Source organism: Myotis myotis, unplaced genomic scaffold (assembly GCF_014108235.1).
Source record: "Myotis myotis isolate mMyoMyo1 unplaced genomic scaffold, mMyoMyo1.p scaffold_m19_p_11, whole genome shotgun sequence".
Lineage (NCBI taxonomy): Eukaryota > Metazoa > Chordata > Mammalia > Chiroptera > Vespertilionidae > Myotis > Myotis myotis.
Window position 1 is genome coordinate 53,977,455 of NW_023416315.1, and position 19,901 is coordinate 53,997,355.

Consider the following 19,901-nt stretch of genomic DNA (forward strand, 5'->3'; position numbering starts at 1 on the left):
ATAAGGATTGTTCTTCGGGTTAGTGAAAAAGCCAGAGATCTCCAGATCTCCTGACTCACCCTGTTTCTGGGGTGGGGGGTAGAAGGGGATTTCGGCAAAACTAGCTAATTTGAAGTTCATTTGTCTGAGGTTTTTTCTTTGAACGATTCAATATCTGTTGGTTCACAAGATCAGAATGAGTAAAAGTTGTAGTGAGATCACGTTTCTTCATTGGTTTTGTTAAACGGGGGTAGAAAGATGCTTCTCTTACTGTTAAACAGGTAACTCTGGAGCGAGTGCATTCTCTCCAGAGACTAGAGGGGGACTAGAGGCCTTTCTCCTTCAGACAGCCCACTCTTAGGGTGCTCCCTTTTTCTTTTCTGTGCCACTACTCTCTCTCTCTCCCCCCCCCCCCCCTCTATGTGTGTGTGTGTGTGTGTGTGTGTGTGTGTGTGTATGTGTGTATATAAATATACACATATACATACATACATACATACATGTACATACATAACACACACTGAGTGGCCAGATTATTATGACCACCCTATCAGTACTTCGTTGGGCCACCTTTTGCCTTCAATACTGCGGCGAGTCTTCTTGGCATTGACTCCACAAGATGTTGAAAGGTGATGCGAGGAATCTGACACCATGCCTGATGAATAGCACTGTCCAGTTCTGTGAGATTTGATGGTTGTGGAACCAACTGCCTGATGGCTCTTTTAATTTCATCCCACAAATGCTCAATTGGATTGAGATCTGGTGATTGTAGGGCCACCTAAGCAAGGTAAAGTCTCCCTCATGTTCTTGAAACCACTCCTGCACAATACAAGCACCGTGGCATGGCGCATTGTCTTGTTGGAAGAAGCCATCTCCATTGGGATACGCCATCAACATGATAGGATGAACTTGATCAGCAACGATACTTAGGTATGTTGTACTATTCAGACGTTGTTCCACATGAATTAAAGGGCCCAAATCATGCCAGGAAAACATGCCTCAAACCATAACATTGATCCCACCAGCTTGAAGGGTTGTACTCATGCATGTGGGGTGCATGCTTTCATGCTGTTTCCGCCAAATTCTCACTCTGCCATCTGCATGATGCAACTGGAAATGAGATTCATCGGACCACATGACTTTTTTCCAATGCTTGACTGTCCAATCCTTATGTTCCTGTGCGATTTGGAGACGTTTTATCTTGGTAACTGCAGACAGCAGAGGTGTTCGAACAGGCCTTCGGCTGTTTTGCTGATACTCACTCCATGGCTCTGAGCGCCAACAATCATCCCACGTGCAAAGGCTGTTAAATTGCGTTGTTTACCCATATCTTCAGAAAAAAGTCACTTCTACTGTGGTAAACAACCTGCTTCCCTATTTATAATGGTCTGGCCCTCTAGCAACTTCAGCGGGAAATTATAGCTAATTTGCTTACAAACGTTAGGTGGTCATAATAATCTGGCCACTCAGTGTATATATAAATAGGTAGGTAGATAGGTAGCTAGCTAGCTAGCTAGATAGGTAGATAGATTTCAGAGAGGAAGGGAGAGATAGAAACATCAATGATAAGAGAGAATCATTGATTGGCTGCCTCCTGCACGCCCCCTCCTGGGGATCGAGCCCGCAACCCAGGCATGTGCCCTTGACTGGAATCGAACCTGGGATCCTTCAGTCCACAGGCCAATGCTCTGTTCACCGAGCCAAACCAGCTAGTGCTGTGCCACTACTCTTTAATGCAGTGTATTCAGAGTGCATAACCTCTTTAGAACAGTGAGAAAGAATCTCTGGAGATGACTATGTAGGTATGATAGACACACTATGTGCGAGTGGGTACAGATGCATGTGTGTGTGTGTTTGGTGATGGTCCACTGCATGGTCTCAGTTTGTACCATCAGCGGGACTACCTCATGAAGTGACCTGTCCATTCTAGCCCTTCCTTTCCCACACACTTCTGGTGTCACCCATATTTGTATTTCTTTCTTGGTTTTGTGCTAATTGCCATTCAAAATAGTTTTCTTGATTCTCAGAAAAGCTAGGTTCTTTTATGCCTGAGCTCAGCATGTACCCCCAAATTTTAGGTCCAAATTGCTTCCATCCTATTAATTTCCTAGAGCTGCCATGACAAAGTACCACAAACTTTAGAATACCAGTGATTTATTATCTCACATATCTGGAGGCTGGAAATTGAAATCAAGGTGTCTATAGGGCAGTGATGGTGAACCTTTTGAGCTTGGCGTGTCAGCATTTTGAAAAACCCTAACTTAACTCTGGTGCCATGCCACATAGAGAATTTTTTTATATTTGCAGCCATAGTAAAACAAAGACTTATATTTTTGATATTTATTTTATATATTTAAATGCCATTTAACAAAGAAAAATCAACCAAAAAAATGAGTTTGTGTGTCACCTCTGACACTCATGTCATAGGTTCGCCATCACTGCTATAGGGCCATGCTTCCTGTATAACCAGTAGGTAATCCTTTCTTGCCTCTTCCTAGCTTCTTGTGGTTTGCCGGCAGTCTTTGGTGTTTCTTGGCTTGTAGATGCATCACTCCAGTCTTCCTTTGTCATCATATGGTGTTCTCCCTGTGTGTCTTCAGATGGCCATCCTCTTGTAAGAATATCAGTCATGTTGCATTAGGGGCCTATCTTAATTAATTACATCTGCAACGATCCTGTTTCTAAGTAAGGTCACATTTTTCAGGTACAGGGGATTAGGGAACACAAACCCATAACCTAATCTTGTATATAAAAGAATTACTGTTCTTTCTTTTTTAAAAAATATTTTTTAAAATTAATTTCAGAATGGAAGGGATAGGGAGAGATAGATACAAACATCAGTGATGAGAGAGAATCGTTGCACGTGCGCCCCCCCCCCCCCACACACACACACACACACTGGGGACAGAACTCACACCCTGGCATATGTCCTGACCGGGAATTGAACCGTGACCTTCTGGTTCATAGGTAGATGCTCAACCACTGAGCCACACTGGCTTGGCAAGAATTATTGTTCTTGGCCCATTGAAGTTTCCTGCATTAAACTCGATGTCCCCGAGGTATTGGACTCCAGCATGCATTACCCTGACCTATATTCTCATTGGATTATTCTCAACAGGCTTCTCTTTTCAACTTACCTTTTTCATTCCCCCCTTTCCTGTGATCTCCTCTGCTTTGATCTACAAGCCCTACTGTTTGTTACCTTCATCCTTTTGTACCTGAACAATCCAACCATCTGACTTGCCAGAACCTGACTTCTATTCCCATTACTGTTTATCTGGTCACTATTCAGGAGTACTTTTAGGAGGTGGAACCCAGCCAGGCACAGATGCTGTCAAGGGGAGAGGGCTTGGGCTAAATCCGATGGCACTTCCAGCCTTTGCCCAGAGTGCTGTCCATTCCTTCCTCACACACCTGGCATTCTTGCTTCTCCTTCATGTCCTTCCTGGGCTTCTTTTCCAGTCCCCTTGGTGAATGTAGGGGTTTTTCAGGGTCTAGCCCACACTCCTGGGAAAACACCATTCTTTCCAGTTGTGTGTTTTCAGGGGTGATCACATAGATTCTTCTGACAGGGGTGCCCACCTCAAGTGAACTCTATGTCTCTGTCTCCAGACCAGATTCTTCAATTACCAGACTTGTGTATCCAGGCACCCACCTGATAGTTCTGCCTACCTTTGCTTTTTTTCCCCAGGCACTGTGCTAAGTGCCCTGAATGTCTTATTTTAATTATTTTCCAGCCCTTTGCGGATGGTATGATACTATTGTAATGATAGGAGTACTATTATTACTCCTGTTACAGAGTTGAGATAATCAAGGCTCAGAGAAGTTAAAATAACTTGCTAAGGTTATAGAGGAAATAGGTTTGGGGCTAGAATTCAAGCTCAGTCTATCCCAAAATCTTAGATATCGTATAGGTACAGTGGGGCCTTGACTTACGAGTTTAATTCGTTCTGTGATGGAGCTCGTAACTCAGATTACTCGTATGTCAAATCAACAGTGAACCAGTGAGACATGTGATGCTGGGCTGATGTTGGCGTTCACTGTGACGTTCGCTGCACCAACTAGTGGTGGGGTATCTGAAGCTGGCTCATAACCCGAATTTTAGCTCGCAACTCAAAGCAAAAAATCGGCCGAGAGACAGCTCGTATCTCGAAAAACTCGTTAGTCGGGACACTCGTAAGTCAAGGCCCCACTGTAATTGGAATGAGAGTGAGAGATCACAATGGATAATTGAAAAAATGGAAGAGCTCTCCAAGGGATCAAAAAAAGAAAACAAGGAGGGCTGTCCTATGACTAAATCAGCAGTTCTCAACCTGTGGGTCGCGACACCTTTGGGGGTCGAACGACCCTTTCACAGGGGTCACCTAAGACCATCGGAGAAAACATATATAATTACATATTGTTTTTGTGATTAATCACTATGCTTTAATTATGTTCAATTTGTAACAATGAAATTGGGAGTCACCACAACATGAGGAACTGTATTAAAGGTCGCGGCATTAGGAAGGTTGAGAACCACTGGACTAAAGGATGGCAGGAACAAGACTAGATGGAAAGGGGGCAGCATTTCTCAGACCATCCAGTCAGGCAGTGTTCGAGGATTCTCTGTTGATGTTTCCCCTTTATTTGAATGCTGTGTAATCCACTGAGTCACTGAATGCTCTCTCCTCCATTGCTCCCATCATGGTTATCCTGGTTAGCAGCACCCATATTTATAATTTATTTTTTCAGGCAACTTTTAGGAAGCAGTTGTGTTGGCTTCTGTTTTGTGCCTCCCTGTCCTGCCATATCCCTGCTCCTTTCATGCCTCCCCCATAATACTCATTCCACTGTCACCAAGTCTGCAACATGACAAGGACAGCACCAATGTCTGTCTTCATTATTGTAGGTTCTTGCCTTCATGAAGTATCTGGTTTTTTGCTTTGCAGGGCATGGAGCATCCCACAACCACCGTCAGCAGCAGCGATTTGGAGAAGGCCTACCTGGCATACTGCACACCAGGATCTGACACCCAGGCAGCCATTCTCAAGTTCCAGGCTGGAAAGCACAAATACGAGTTAGACTTTAGAGGTACTTACTGACTCACTGCCCTCACTCAACTGGGCCTGGTCATCTGCTGGCTGTGTCAGTTCCTAGACGAACTGTTCACACATTGAGGGCCAGGGGTAAAAAGGAAGGGTGATTTCTGCTCTGAAATACTTCCCATATAGAAGGGGAGACAGACCTATAAACAGATGATGCCAGTCCAGCAGAATCAAAGAGAAACTGCCTGAAGAGTGGGTGAGGGGGAGTGGAAGAGGACCCTGAGGAGGGGCTAGGAGCCTAAACAATGGAGGGAGGGACAAGCAGGGTCAGCACTGTGCATTGGTGGTTGTCCTATTGGCCATGGCCAAGTCCCTCTGTGTCCGAGGATAAACCTTAGTCCCCAACAAGTGTCGTAGTGGTTCTGCTATGCAGCTTTGCCTTATACTCCCCAGTGTGGTAACATTAATATCATCTTTTCTATAGGCACCTTCGGCATAGATGGGTTGCCAGGTTAAACACGTGGTAGAAGCATACATTAACTAAAAGGTGCTGGGAAGCATATTTTTTTGTGCTTATGGTGACCTGAAACTGGGCCTTAAATGACTTGTCCCTTTTGCCTTGACAGACGGAAGCAGGCCAAACACTCTTTGGCTAGGTCTTCCAGTGAGCTGGCCAAAGAGTGAGGATTTTTATTTTTAAGTTTTAGTTTTTCTATAACTTCTCTTAAGCCATTTCCAAATGGATTTAAAGTGGGCTTTCTTTTAAACACAGTTGACTGTTTTCTCCATTTTTGTGGACCTTCATTCTGTGTGGAGGGCAACAAAGTGTCTTTAGTGAATTACCCTAAAGCAGGGGTGGGCAAACTTTTTGACTCGAGGGCCACAATGGATTCTTAAACTGGACCGGAGGACCGGAACAAAAGCATGGATGGAGTGTTTGTGTGAACTAATATAAATTCAAAGTAAACATCGTTACATAAAAGGGTACGTACGGTCTTTTTTTTTTTTTTTTTAGTTTTATTCATTTCAAACGGGCCGGATCCGGCCCGGGCCATAGTTTGCCCACGGCTGCCCTAAAGCCACTTTAATTGCCTGTTTTTAGTCAGTTGTTTTTGCTTGGGTTTTGTAGCACTGTTGGTTTTGCTTAAGGTAGAATGGCTGCTGCCTCGATGGGCCCTTACAGGGATCTTAAAGTGTCTACTACTCTTCAGTGAGAGCTGCTTACCAGCCTTAGCATCTGTTGGCAAACACCAACCAATCCAGTCTGGTAAATGCAGGTTCCCAAAAGGGACAGTGAGAGATACGCAAAATATTAAAAGTCAGAACTGCCTTGAAGATCAAGTCTATATAACTATCACCTATCTGGTTGCTGTTGTTTGAAATATTTGTTAAACTATTGGGAATATCAAAACAACTAAACCAAAAATGTCATGCAGCCTTGATCACTCTCAACCTAGGCCATACTTCCAGGGGACAGAACAGAAAGTCAGGTGAGGCTGGATAAGAGCACACACATGCAGTTGACTGCAAACTGCAGGAAAAACATGTTCACCGCAGACTGCTTCAAGCTCACCTTGGTAGACACAGTTTTGTGTTGGTGGTAGATAGCAGTAGCCACAAGAAGCTTGAGATGAGTTAACGTCTCTCCTCACAACCTCACTACTAGGTATAATGAAAGCAAGTTTCAGACCCAAATCTGCCACTCACAGTTATGAACTAAATATTAGGAAGTAAGTACATTTAAACACACAACAAACCAAATGACTTGTTCTGTAGGATTGGGAAAGACTCAGCTGTCCTTTTAGGGACTCTTGTCATAAAAGAGTCACTCAAGGTAATGCCAAGATTCTAGAGGAGAGGCTGAATTCTGACATTTGTTAGCTGGTATCAGTTAGACAGAATCCCCACAGGCAGGGCTTGCTTAGGGACTTAACCTCGTGTATCCTCTTTTAGGGTAAATTCGGAAAAGGCCTCACTTTACCCTGCCCATGGGAGGATAGGGATTGAGTCTCACATACACGTCTTGAATAACTTTTAATTTCACTAGTGAAAAGCCCATTTAAGATTCATCACAATGTTAGTGAACAGGTCAATAAAATTTGTATGTTAATGAACAGAGTAGTGAGAAATTGAACAGTGGATAGCAAAGGGGGTTGTAGTAGCAGAATCTGGATTATGGGCTCCCATTAGAACATGGGGGAACCCCTAGGAGTGCCTGACCTTTTTTTAAAATATATTTTTACTGATTTCAGAGAGGAAGGGAGAGGGAGAAAGAGATAGAAACATCAGTGATGAAAGACAATCATTGATCGGCTCAGGAGTGCCTGATCTTGATGACCTCCTGGGCGGTAGCATTGGGAACACACCCCTCAAGTGCAGTAAGATAAGTTACAGATATATACAAATTAATATTAAAATGCTTTTTAAATGAAAAAAAGTTATTTTTGTACCCTAGGTGCAGAAAGTAAGGCTTGACAAGGTTTTCTTGGTAGGTGGGGACATATAATCTAATTTGTAGGAGGTATTCATGGTTTTTCAACTCAAAGGGTGTTGTCCCTTTCACCCTCAGGATGAATCTCAGGATCTTAGGGATGGGCATGGGACAAGAAATTTGCTGATTAAAAATGGTACGGGCCCTAACCGGTTTGGTTCAGTAGATAGAGCCTCGGCCTGAGGACTGAAGGGTCCCAGGTTCGATTCCGGTCAAGGGCATGTACCTTTGTTGCAGGCACATCCCCGTGGGGGGTGTGCAGGAGGCAGCTGATCGATGTTTCTCTCTTATCGATGTTTCTAACTCTCTATCCCTCTCCCTTCCTCTCTGTAAAAAAATAAATAAATAATGGTACGGGTTTTACAAGGTTGAGAAATACTGTATGCTATAGAGTCAATTTAAGAAAAGTCATAAGAGTAAAATTATTATATTAACTCTAAATCCCACTGGCTCAAGATGTGATAATTGGTCTCAGGCTGGGCTGAAGTTTTTTTTATATCCAGACTGGGAAAAATTGCTGAGCAAAATAATAGTTTAAACAAGATCGGAAGGAACAATTTAAAAGCACTCATATATAATCAATGTGTCAGTTACTAATCATTCATCTATTCATTAAACCCAGTCTCCTAAGGATTGCTATTTATGAATATTTGAAATAGGTAAATATGCCTTATTTTTAACAGACGATTCTGGGGTCTATATGGTTGGATTAGCTTTCAAACCCATTTAATTTGTATATTGAACACTGACGTGTGTGTGTGTGTGTGTTTATTTTTTATTTTGCAGTATTTATTCAGAGAAACCTGGTCTATGGTACATTTAGAAAGGTTTGTCGGAGACCCAAATACGTGTCTCCTCAGGATGTAAAGGTGAAGCAAACCAGGTGAGTGGGGTTGGGGAACTTGTCACTTACGGTGTGTATCAGTTGGGGGGTGTGCTCTGCTAAGAACAAAAACCTTCAGACTGGTTAAAGCATTAAAAAGGTTTGTTGGCTGTGTAACTGAGTGCCCAAGCACTCTCGGTGTCTAAGAATTCTGGGCCTGGCCCTTGATCTTTTGGAGTTTTTGCTATTACAAGTATAACCGCACAAGGATGATCTGGTGTATGTGCCGTTTCATATTTGTGGAGCTGGGTCATCAGATTAGAGTCCTAAACAGTCAGTGCAGGTTCCTCTTCATGAGGTTGAACCATTATGCATTTGTCCCAGAATGCATGAGGTGCCAGTTTCCCTTGGCTTTGCCAACAGAGTGGTGAAGCTTTTAGATCTTTGCCATTTTCATAGGTGGGAAAAGGTATAGTTGTGCATTTTAATTGGCTTTTTCTTATAAGTAAGGCTTACTATTTTTTCCTAACATGTAAGAGCCATTTTCCTATCTCTTTCTATAGACTATTTGTGTTTTTGTCTATTTTTCTGTCAACCTTTTGGTATTTTCCTTAAATAGGAGAATCTTTTTATCTATTAGAGAGATGAACCCTTGCTTTGTTATATATAAATTGTAAATATTTTCTCTTGGTTTATTTCTCTTTTGGATTTGTTTATGAAGTATTTTACCACACAGAAATAGTTATTTTTTATGTATTTATTTTTTAGTTAAATGTATCAGTCTCTTCTAATTGCTTCTGGATTTAGAATTTTGGTCAACTATGACTGCTACCACTTCTGGAAGTCATTTTTGACTCTCCAGAGCCTAATGAAGGCATAGTTTGTCTTTTTCCTAAAGCTAGATCTCTTTTATCATCACTCTTAGTCTTAAGGGGGCCATAAGCAAATGCCACACATCAGAAATAAAAGTGGTTATTTTGCTCAAATTCAGACTACGATATGAATGATTCAGAATCTTCCCTCTCCGTAATCTGAGAGTTGTACATGATGCAGTGACGTGTGGTTCTTCCCTCTAACCTGTTGTCATAACTCCAGCAGGCAAATCTGCTTGAGCCTCCTTGGCCACCTGGGACTCTTAGGGTTGATCACTTTCAGAAACAAGTTCTCTATTTAAAACAGTTAATAGAGTCACAGTTATTTAATGGAAAGTTCAAAATGGCATTTACGCATAAGGTATCTGGTTTAGTTCCTTACTGTCTTTCCATCCTCCATGGAAATGGTTTATTCATGTAATTGGGTCTCATTTTTTCCTTTTTTTTTAGATTTTTTTTGTTTTGTTATTTAATTTTTTCCCTTCCACTAGTTTGGAAGTTATACATTATGTTACTATTTTTTTAAAGGCCACACTAGAAATTACAACACGTGTTCTTCACTTAGGTACAAGTCAGTTAATTTGTTTGCTCTCCTGTTAAATTATATAAGGAGCTTTATATAATTTACTAAGAGTCCCGGTGCACAAAATTTGAGCACTTGCGGGGGAGGGGGGCTGTCCCTTAGCCTGGCCTGTGCCCTCTCACAGTCCAGGAGCCCTTGGGGGACGTCCAATTGACGGCTTGTCCTAAGCCATCAGTTGGACATCGTTAGCGCTGCCGCGGTCTCCCTCCACCACCTCTGCGCTCACCAGCTCTGAGCCCAGCTTCTGGCTGAGCAGTGCTCCCCCTGTGGGAGTGCACTGACCACCAGGGGGCAGCTCCTGCGTTGAGTGTGGTGGTCAGTGTACATCATAGCGACTGGTCATTTTGCCGTTGGGTCGATTTGTATATTAGCCTTTTAAGAGTCTCATGCTCTACCGACTGAGCTAGCCGGGCAATTAGCCTTTTATTATACACAATTCCATTTACTTTTCTCTTGACTTGTTATTTTAAAATTTTTATTTTTTAAAATATATTTTTATTGATTTCAGAGAGGAAGGGAGAGAGGGAGAGAGGGAAAGAAACATCAATGATGAGAGAGAATCATTAATTGGCTGCCCCACATTGGGGATTGAGCCCACAACCTGGGCATGTGCCCTGACTGGGAATCGAACCGTGACCTCCTGGTTCATAGGTCAACGCTTCACCACTGAGCCATGCCAGCTAGGTGACTTATATTATTTTTTAATTTAATGAGGCACTGTTATTTTATACTATGAGCGTTTCATTAAATTTACTCACATTCTTACCATTTTCTTTGTCCTTTCAAATTTCCTTAGATGAAGGTCTGTTGGAAAACTGGCGGGGGTGGGGGGGTTGTTTTGTTTTATTGGGGGAGGGGGTGTTTATTGATTTGTTTTTTAAAATTTATTTTACTTTACCATTTATCATCTGTGTCCTCTTATACCTCCACCCACCCCACCCCACCGAAATCACCTCACTGTTTCCCATGTCCTTGAGCTCTCTCTCTCTTTTTTTCTTTTTTTGCTTACTCCCTCCACACACCAGAGCTGTCTACCCGTTCTCTAGTTATGAGTCTGTCTCTATTTTCTTTTTTAAATCCTCATCTGAGGATATTTTTTCCATTGATTTTTAAAGAGAGTGGGAGGGAGGCAGGAGCAGGAGAGAGAAAGAGAGGGGCATTGATGTGAGAGAGATACATTGATTGGTTGCCTCCTTCATGCACCCCCACTGGGGCTGGGAACCTGCAGCCCAGGTATGTGCCCTTGCCCAGGAATCAAACTTGAGACCCTTCAGTACTCGCACCATCGCTTTAACCATCGAGCCAAACCCATGGGCAAAATTTCCATTGTGTAAATGTACCACAGCTTTTTTATTCACTCATCTACTCGTGGTCACTTGGGCTGCTCCAAATCTTGGCTATTATAAATAATGCTGTAGTGAACATAGGGCTACATATATTATTTTGAATTAGTGTTTCGAGTTTCTTTGGATAAATTTCCAGAAGTGGAATCGCTGGGTCATAAAACAGGTTTGTTTTTTAATTTTTTGAGGTTAACTCCATACTGCTTCCACAGTGGCTGCACCAATCTGCATTCTCACCAACAGTGCACACGAGTTCCCTTTTCTCCACATCCTCACCAACACTTGTTGTTTGTTGATTTATTGATGATAGCCTTTCTGACAGGTCTGAAGTGATATCTCATTGTGGTTTTAATTTGCATTTCTGTGATGATTACTGATGTTGAGCATCTTTTCATATGTCTATTGACCATCTGTATGTCCTCTTTGGAGAAGCATCTGTTCAGGTCTTTTTCCCATTTTTTTGATTGGATTGTTTGGTGTTTTTTGGTGTTGAGTTTTTTTTTATTATAAGTTGTTTATAAATTTTGAATATTAACCCCTTATCAAATGTATCATTGGCAAATATGTTCTCCCATTCAGTGGGTTGTCTTTTCATTTTGTTGATGGTTTTATTTTGCTGTAGGAAAACTGTGTTTTGAATATGTCTTTATTTTGCCCTCAACATTGAAAGGTATTTTCTCTGGGTATAAATTTTTCATTGTAATTGTTTTCTCTCAGAACATTGATGTCATTCCACTGTCCTCTGGTTTTCATGGCTGCTTTTGGGAAATAACTGCCAGTTTAACTGGTACTTCTTTGCCTGAATCACTCTTTTCTTCCCTTTGGTTACTTTTAAGATTTTCTGTTTATCTTGGTATATGGATTCTCACTACAACATGTCTCAGAATGTGTTTTAATTTTCCTGTTGGAGATACTTTGGGCTTCTTAAACCTGTGAGTTGGTGAATCTCATTAGTTCTCTTTGAAGATTGCCTTTACCCTGTTCTCTGTCCTCTCTTTGAATTTCAGTTGGGTTCTGACCAAATTCAGGTCCTCTTACTCTCTTCTCCACATCTCAGGTTCTTCCCAATATTTTCTATCCTCTTACTGCTCTGGGCCATAGTCTGGAGAATTCTATTTCCCATATCATTCAGCTCACTCATTCTCTCTTCAGGTGGTCTGATCTGCTAGTAAGCATGTCCATTGAAGTTTTACTATCAAGGATTGTATTTTATATTTCTAAAAGTTGTATTTGATTCTTTTTCAGATCCTCCAGGTCATATTATAGTTTCCTGTGCCTTGCATATGTTTTTAGTTTGTGTTTTATTTTTTTACATAGAAAGACTAGTTATTTTGTATTATGTTCATTAATTTCAGCAACTTAATTCATTGTGGGCTTATTTCTGACTGATTCTTGCTTATTGCTTAGTTATTTTAAACTGTGCTATTTTCCTAGGCATGTTATTTGTGGGAGTTCTTTGAGGCTTAGGATGAAGGCCTCATGCCAGCAGAAATGGAAGGTAGATCTAGTGTAGGAAGAACAGAGCTTTCTGAAACTGAGTAGCAATGATTTTGAATTGGTTTCCCAGTCCTTGTTCCTAAACCCTTTGGGACACATGTCTTTTATAACTCAGCTTTTTAAAATTTTTATTTTTAGAAATATCATGTGCTGTTTGTATTATGTGACACCCTGTAGTTAATATTTCTGAGTAAAAAATATGCATAGTCACTTTAAGAAAGATATATAGAGACCACAAGCAGCCTCTGGCAGTTCAAGTCAAATTTCTACTACCAAATGAGTTTTGACATCCGTTTTATGTTTTTATATGCCAGATACACCTCTTTGAGGCTATCCTGTGTAATAAAAGTATAGTATGCAAATTGTCCCCTTGACTGGAGTCCTTCTGGGAGTTTGACCAGGGGGCAAGGCTGGCTGGGGGAAGGGAGGGAGGCCCTGGCCAGTGGCAGGTGGCCAGGGGAAGGGAGGGAGTACCCTGCCAGCTGCCGCCAGACGCTAGGGATCCTACCAGTGCACGAATTTCATGCACTGGGCCTCTAGTTTGTAATAATAATTCAGAGCTCTTTAATATAAATTTCAGAGCTCTTTGAGTTTAAAAATCATGGATAATGGTCTGTCTGTGCTGCTTTAATTATATTCTTTCTCTCTGTGTACAGGAGTTGAGATACAGGCGAGTATCCTCATTGTTACAGTTTGAGCCACTTAGGCAAAGAGGAAAGTGCTCTCACAAGATGGATAGTGTGCTTATGTGCTTCCTTTCCTCCCTACTTTTAAAAAGCGAGATGCTGATACTTGAGACAGGTGGTATTGGCTAGTGGAGGCCACCTGTGTGTGATAGTCTGTTGGTGTGTGCAAACCAAATGTCTTAGTGCTTTTGTTTACATTTTGTAGCAATGTCAAGTTTCAAGGCCCAAAGAGTATCCCAGACCATTGGGACCCCTCAGCCCTGCCAGATCCCGGCTTTAAGGTATGGGTCTCGTGTTGTCTTGGACTGGGGAGGAGAGTGTTCTTTGAGATCAGTGAGTGTGAGCGACGTGCTCTTTCCTCCACCACTGAGGAAGCTGTGAGGCCAGGGCTCACGAGGGAGGACAGAAGAGGTATGCGTGTGGTTATTTTTTCAGGTTTTGGGGATTTTAAGGCTAGAGACCACCCAGGAGATGGCTGTGGTCTTGAGGGGAGAGGATGTATTGTGGATGGAGGACAGTGAGCTGGTAAATTTCTAGAAAGGGTAGAAATAAGAGCTGGGCTCAGCCAATATATATTAGTTACATTAAGCAAGAAAAGGAAAAGAAACCACTGACTATGACAAGTGACATCTAGAAGGGAAATTTCTGTTGGAAGGTGCTAGATTATAGAAGACAAGAGAAGGAACACTCAATTCAGCAGCTCCTTTAAGGCCTGTCAGATTTTGGGAATTGCACTGAATTCAGTAGAGTACTCAGGCCAAGATCTGTCCCATGTATGTGGGGCACTCAGACTGGCCTCTGATGGCTAACTTGGTGCCAAGCATGTTGCAGCCAGCTTTTACAACTAATTGTCACTGCCTTGGGAGGACTCATCTTGTTGAGCTGACAAAGCTCACACAGACACCAGTGGCACAGGCAAGACCAGTGACAGGCAGGGTGAGTTGACAGCAGCACTCAGATGTCAGAGGACAAGGCAACCATATTGAGGGGACTAGGGAAGGCTCTACTGGGTCCACATCTGAACGATGGCTGGTGCTTGCACAGGTAGAGGTAGGAGAACATACAGGGTGATGGGAACTGCACGTGAAGCAGCCCAGGTCAGGACATGGGGTGTCAGGTGTATCTTGGATGGAGGGTGTGAACAGACATGGGAAGCAGGAGAGAGGTCAGGGCTGGGCTGTGCAGTGCCTTGATCATGGGTTCGAGCAGAGGTCATGACAAGTATGGGAACCCCTGAGGACCTCTGGTCTGGAAGGAGCAGGGCTGGTTTCCATACTTGAGGAAGAGGAGTTTAGCAGCTCCCATGAGATTGGAACAGGGAAACCAGAGTCAGAATTTGGGTTGCAGGAGACCCATGGACATGCATGCCTAGTCCTGACATGTAGGGTCTTTGGGGGTGATGGTGATGTGGCTATTACAAGGCTGTACATGGGGTAGAGGAAGAAGATGGTATTATAAAGGGACTCCCCAGAGATCCTCATCTGGTCTATCACTGGATCAAACCTCATGGCGCTGGGAACAGGGAGGCTGATTATATGGTCCAGGCTGCAAGTGCAGGAATTTGAGCATTGTCACTCTGACAGTCGCCTGCTCCTGGTCAGGGGCCTCTCTTGGCCCATCAAAGTGCTGTTTTCCCTGAACAAGAGGCTAAGGGAGAGTTGGGCTCAGCTGGGAGGGATGCAGTGGCCATGCTCCTGAGGTGCCACGTGCCCGTCTACCAGCCTGGCCTTTCTGTCGGTGCTTGTGGTGTGGGGCGTTCACACAATGCTGCTGCTCATGACAGCGTTTGCCCCTCTCACCAAATGTATGCCGTCCACATTTATTGACACCAACACTTTGGGCTTGTAGACTATGTAGTCTGCCTTGTGTGGGGTCAGAAGAGCAGGGACATCCTGGGCATACCTAGGATGGTGCTGATGTAAGCGTCATACCTGTCCGTCAGGCAGGTTTCACAGTGAACACAAATAGTACACATTCTGTACCTGGAGAGACTGACTTTCGGGATAAAGGGGAGTGGTAATCACCTTCAGGGCTTGCTTTTACAGTTCTAGCATTTTAGGAGTAGCCTTGGAAAGAGATTGATCTGTACTTTATACTTTGATGATAACATAATAAAAATCTTTGCCCTTGCAGCTGATCACCCTCAGTTCTTTATCAGAAGAATATCAGAAGGTTTGCAATCTTTTTAACAATACGCTGCCCTGCTACTATGTTCAGAAGATCGAGCGAGTCCAGAACCTGGCTCTCTGGGAAGTCTACCAGTGGTACGTCAAGGGCTTGCTCTCGGCAGGCTGATGACTTTGTCCCCTCACACTCGTACATAGTAGGCTAGCTGCTTACCAAATGGGCCCTGGACGTCAGGGACAGTTCCAGATGGCAGCCACTGCTTGACCAGTGCTGCTGGAATTGGGAACTGTGTTCCTGTTTTTTAATTTATCTCATCATCTTTATAGCTTAGTGCTGCATGTCCCCTCAGAGAGACGAGGGGAGAAAGCCAGCACTTGTATTCTGCCTCCCTAAAGATCGACAGGGTGGTCCAGTATAAGCCACCCACACTCTGGAGAACATAAAGCTATTGTCCTGACAGCCAGAGTAGGGGCCTTCTTTTTTGCCTGAAGACCAGCATGTTCTTGGGCAGTTGTCTACGTGAGCTGGGGAGGAGAATCACAGCAGGTCACCATGGCAGGCCTTGGGTTCTGCTGACCTGTCCCCACAAAAGGTTGGAGCAGTCTCATCTGTGCTCTGGGCCAGTGATAAAATCAAGCCTCATGGTGCTGGGAACTTATGGGAGAGGGGACACAGATGACCCCCCAGTGAGCAGCTGTCTCAGGCTCCCTCTGCTAAGCTCCATGAGGAAGCAAGGGGGTAGGCACAAAGCACGTCTGTCTTCCCAAGGCTGGTCTGCTTTGGAGGTTCAATTTGCTGCTGGAGGCCTAAGGCTGTGGTGGGAAAGGCTTCCCTCTGCTTTTCATCCAGGTCCTGTGTTCTACCTTTCCCTCTCTGGCCCATGGCTAGAGTATCATGGACTTGGATCCATATCTCCTGGCCTTGTGACACTTATGATAAAATGTGTTTTCTTGGGTCAGGTGGCATGTATTTGGTGGTAAGTGCTGTCTGTCTCCAGCACACATTTCTCTCCTGTGATTCTAGGCAAAAAGGGCAGATGCAGAAGAGAAATGGAGGGAAGGCGGTGGATGAGAGACAGCTGTTTCATGGCACCAGCACTGGTTTGGTTGACGCCATCTGCCAGCAGAATTTTGATTGGAGGGTCTGTGGTCTTCATGGCACTTCCTATGGCAAAGGTAAGGGTGAGGGCAGCTTGCACCAGCATAATCAGGCCTCGCTGTACTATCCAGGGCTCAGGAAACCGTTTTAAAGCAATTGATGGGGGTGGGGCGGGGGCGCAGTGTAAGCTGATAAGCCAGTTCATACTCAGTGAGGAATGGCCCTGCCATCTGTGGGGATGCCCAGCTGTTGGCACCCTTCCTCTCCTTTGTGTGCAACCAGGAGCCTGACCCAAGGGTTAGCATGGGCAGTCCTGCTTAGGCTGGGGTTTTGCTTCCTTAAGAGATGGGCCTATGTCCCTGTGGAGTGGAGGCCTCGGGAGATGGTGAGCAAGAGTCAGGAGAGGAAGGGTGCCTACCCAACCAACCCTGTGCCTGCACTATTTTGTAAGAGTAGAACTCTGAACACCTCAGATATATGCATGTAAATATGCCATTCTAGCTATTTGGTGAGTTATCTGAGTGTTTTTCTGTCTCTTGGTTATTTTTAAACTTTATTTGGACATAATTTCAAGGAAAGTTGCAAGAATAATACTTTTTAAAGTCCTGGAAAAGTCCTGCATACATTTACCTAGATTCACGTGTTTTAATATTTTGCCATGTTGGCTTTATACCCCCCCCCATTTTTTTTCTGATCCATTTGTAAGTGTGTGACATATGTCATACTCCTTCACCCTTTAACACCTCCTAAGAAAAAGGACATTATCTTCTGTCATCACATGGTTACTAAATTGAAAAAATCTTACAGTGATGTGATAGTATAATCAACAATCCCTGTCCCAGTTCCATCAGTTGTCCACAACTTAGCCTTAGTCCAGCATGATGACTAGGTGTCAGGATGGACGAGAGCCACTGGAAGGTTATAAATCCAAATGTATAGGTGGCAGCTTTCAACTCAAGTTCCCATTGAACAGGGTTCGTAATTGTATGCATTGGGCTGCCGGTGTGGTTCCATGTATGGGATCTTGGTCACTTTCCACTCCAACCTTATGAAGCTGGGCATGACAGCCCCATTTTATAGCTGAGGAAACAGGTTTGGGGGTTAAGTAGTGTTATGCCCAGAGAGCCTTATGATTTGACTGACATAATCAGAATGTGAAAGGAGTTTCCTGTCTGTTTTGTGTCCTCTCTGATGCCCTTCATGGGGAAGGCTGGAGAAAGAGGGAGGATGGAGAACAGGAGCAAGATGTGGTGACAGAGGAGCAGAGGCCATTGGCATTGCCTGGTTGGCAGGATGCTAGAGCCCCTCCTGCCTGGCTGCAGCTGTCCTCCCAGTGCCCAATTAAGCCTGTGCGTGTTTTTGCAGGGAGCTACTTTGCCCGAGATGCTGCATATTCCCACCACTACACCAAACCCGACTCGAAGTGCTACACGATGTTCCTGGCTCGGGTGCTGGTGGGCGAGTTCACCCGAGGCAATGCCTCCTTAGTCCGCCCCCCAGCCAAGGAGGACCAGGGCAACGTTCTCTACGACAGCTGTGTGAACAGCATGTCAGACCCGTCTATCTTCGTGATCTTTGAGAAGCACCAGGTCTATCCAGAGTATGTCATCCAGTACACCTCCAGCAAGCCTCTGGACGGGGCCTCCTCCCTGTTATCCCTGGCATCCTTTTTTGGTATCCGGCAGTGAGCACGAGGATGCATTTCATACCTTTCAGGCTTGTCTTCCTTGAAATAGCTATTTGGGAATTTTTTTTTTTTTTTTATAACAAAAAAGCTTTTAATGAACTGTTTAACATTGATTTTTCAGTGAAGTTACCTTCTTAATCTCTTGCTGATGATAGTTTTTGGTTTTAAGTAATTTTTAAGCTTGATATGGGCTAACCAATAGTGATTGTAGGTGAGATTTTTTACTAGGATAAGTTTTACATTTTACTATTTTTGTTGACTTTGCTACTGATTGGCACCAGGCACAGAGTTTCTAGTTAACTATTTTATGGATTGATTTTAATTTTTATTAATTTCTGTCTATCTCTAGTGATTTGGTTTTTCAGGGTCTTGGTGGCATTATTCAACTTTTTATAGCCTATGTACAGAAAAACCTGTCTTGTGGCCTAGGGAGGTGCAGACATGGTGTCTGTTGCTCTGGTTCTAATCCAGGCAGCTCTTCTGCTGCTTCTCCTGGGCTCTGGCCTTGGAATTGGTCCATATATCACATCGTCAGACACATAGCTACTGTGGGGTGTCATTCAGTCCCTGTGGTTTTCCTTTGTCATGGGCCTAGTGCGTGAATGCCTTTCCCAGCATCTTCTAAGCGCACTGGACATCCTCTGAATATGGGTTTTATATCTTCATGAGATTTGAATACCTGTGCTGCAGATGTCACAATATGGAAATAAAATAATATTTATCTCAAGTGGGTGACGACTGAAGTCCATTGTTCAGCATCGTGTATTGAGTTCCTGCTGGGTACAGGAGCTTTTCTGGGTGTTGGAATATCACAGAGCCCCTGTTATTGGCTTCGGGGGTGCTATGTCTAGTTTATCATGAAGCTGAAGAAGCCCCTTCCACAGCCGTAGGAGGGGCCCCAGCTATATGGTCACATGGTCATACATTTTGGTTAAATTTGCAAGTTACATCTTAGTATTTTTCTTTTCTTTTTCCCATTTCACACAAGTTCCAAGCCCCACAAACCTAGAATCACTGTATGTTGTGGACATGGAGGAGGTGGGTATGTCCTTTGTGTGTCTTCCACACACAGCGGGTTGTGGAGTCTGGTAGACACTGGCTGCCTCTTGTCCAGTGGCAGAGGGCTGGCAGGGAAGCTCCAGGATGTGAGGCTGTCTGCCCCTTCCTGGGTGCTGTACCCATTGGCCCTCCAGGTTCATTCTACAACCACAGTCCTCTCCTGACCTGCACCGTTCTTCCCCTCACCTTCCTAATACAATATGTTCACTCTACACATGATGCCTTCAGTTCAGTTGGTTTGTCCCAGAGAGTGATCTGGAACTTGACACAGGTCAGCTATTCAGACCAGAAGAGAACTGAGTTAAATGGCCAGAAAAATGAAGAAGCAATGACAATACTATCTTTTTCACCAGCAGGACCTAGGTGTATATGTTATGATTTTCAGAACCTCCCAAATATTTCCCCCACATCCTGACTAATCTTGAAATTTCATTCATTGCTTTTTGATTAGGACACTAGTCCTCCTACCGTGTAGGTGGGGGGCCCGAGGGATGTCAGAGAATCATTGAACAGGTGCTTGCCTGCTAAGTCTTTTAAAAAAAAATTTATGTATTGATTTTAGAGAGTTGGGGGGAGGAAGAGAGAAAATAATCTGTCCCACTTATTTATGCAATCATTGGTTGCTTTTTAAA

At 43.7% G+C, this 19,901-nt stretch overlaps 1 protein-coding gene across 2 annotated transcripts in view; it reads left to right on the forward strand.

Annotated features, from left to right (window-relative positions):
* Positions 1-18,937, forward strand: part of PARP12 (poly(ADP-ribose) polymerase family member 12) — a 50,015-nt gene extending 31,078 nt beyond the window's left edge. For both annotated transcript variants that reach the window (XM_036328561.1, XM_036328563.1), the window contains 6 exons: positions 4,908-5,049; positions 8,281-8,377; positions 13,504-13,579; positions 15,432-15,562; positions 16,449-16,600; positions 17,889-18,937. In XM_036328561.1, coding sequence (XP_036184454.1) covers positions 4,908-5,049; positions 8,281-8,377; positions 13,504-13,579; positions 15,432-15,562; positions 16,449-16,600; positions 17,889-18,211 — 921 coding nt within the window. In that variant the 3' untranslated portion in view covers positions 18,212-18,937. The remainder of the gene's footprint in view (positions 1-4,907; positions 5,050-8,280; positions 8,378-13,503; positions 13,580-15,431; positions 15,563-16,448; positions 16,601-17,888) is intronic.
* Positions 18,938-19,901: the final 964 nt, after the last annotated feature.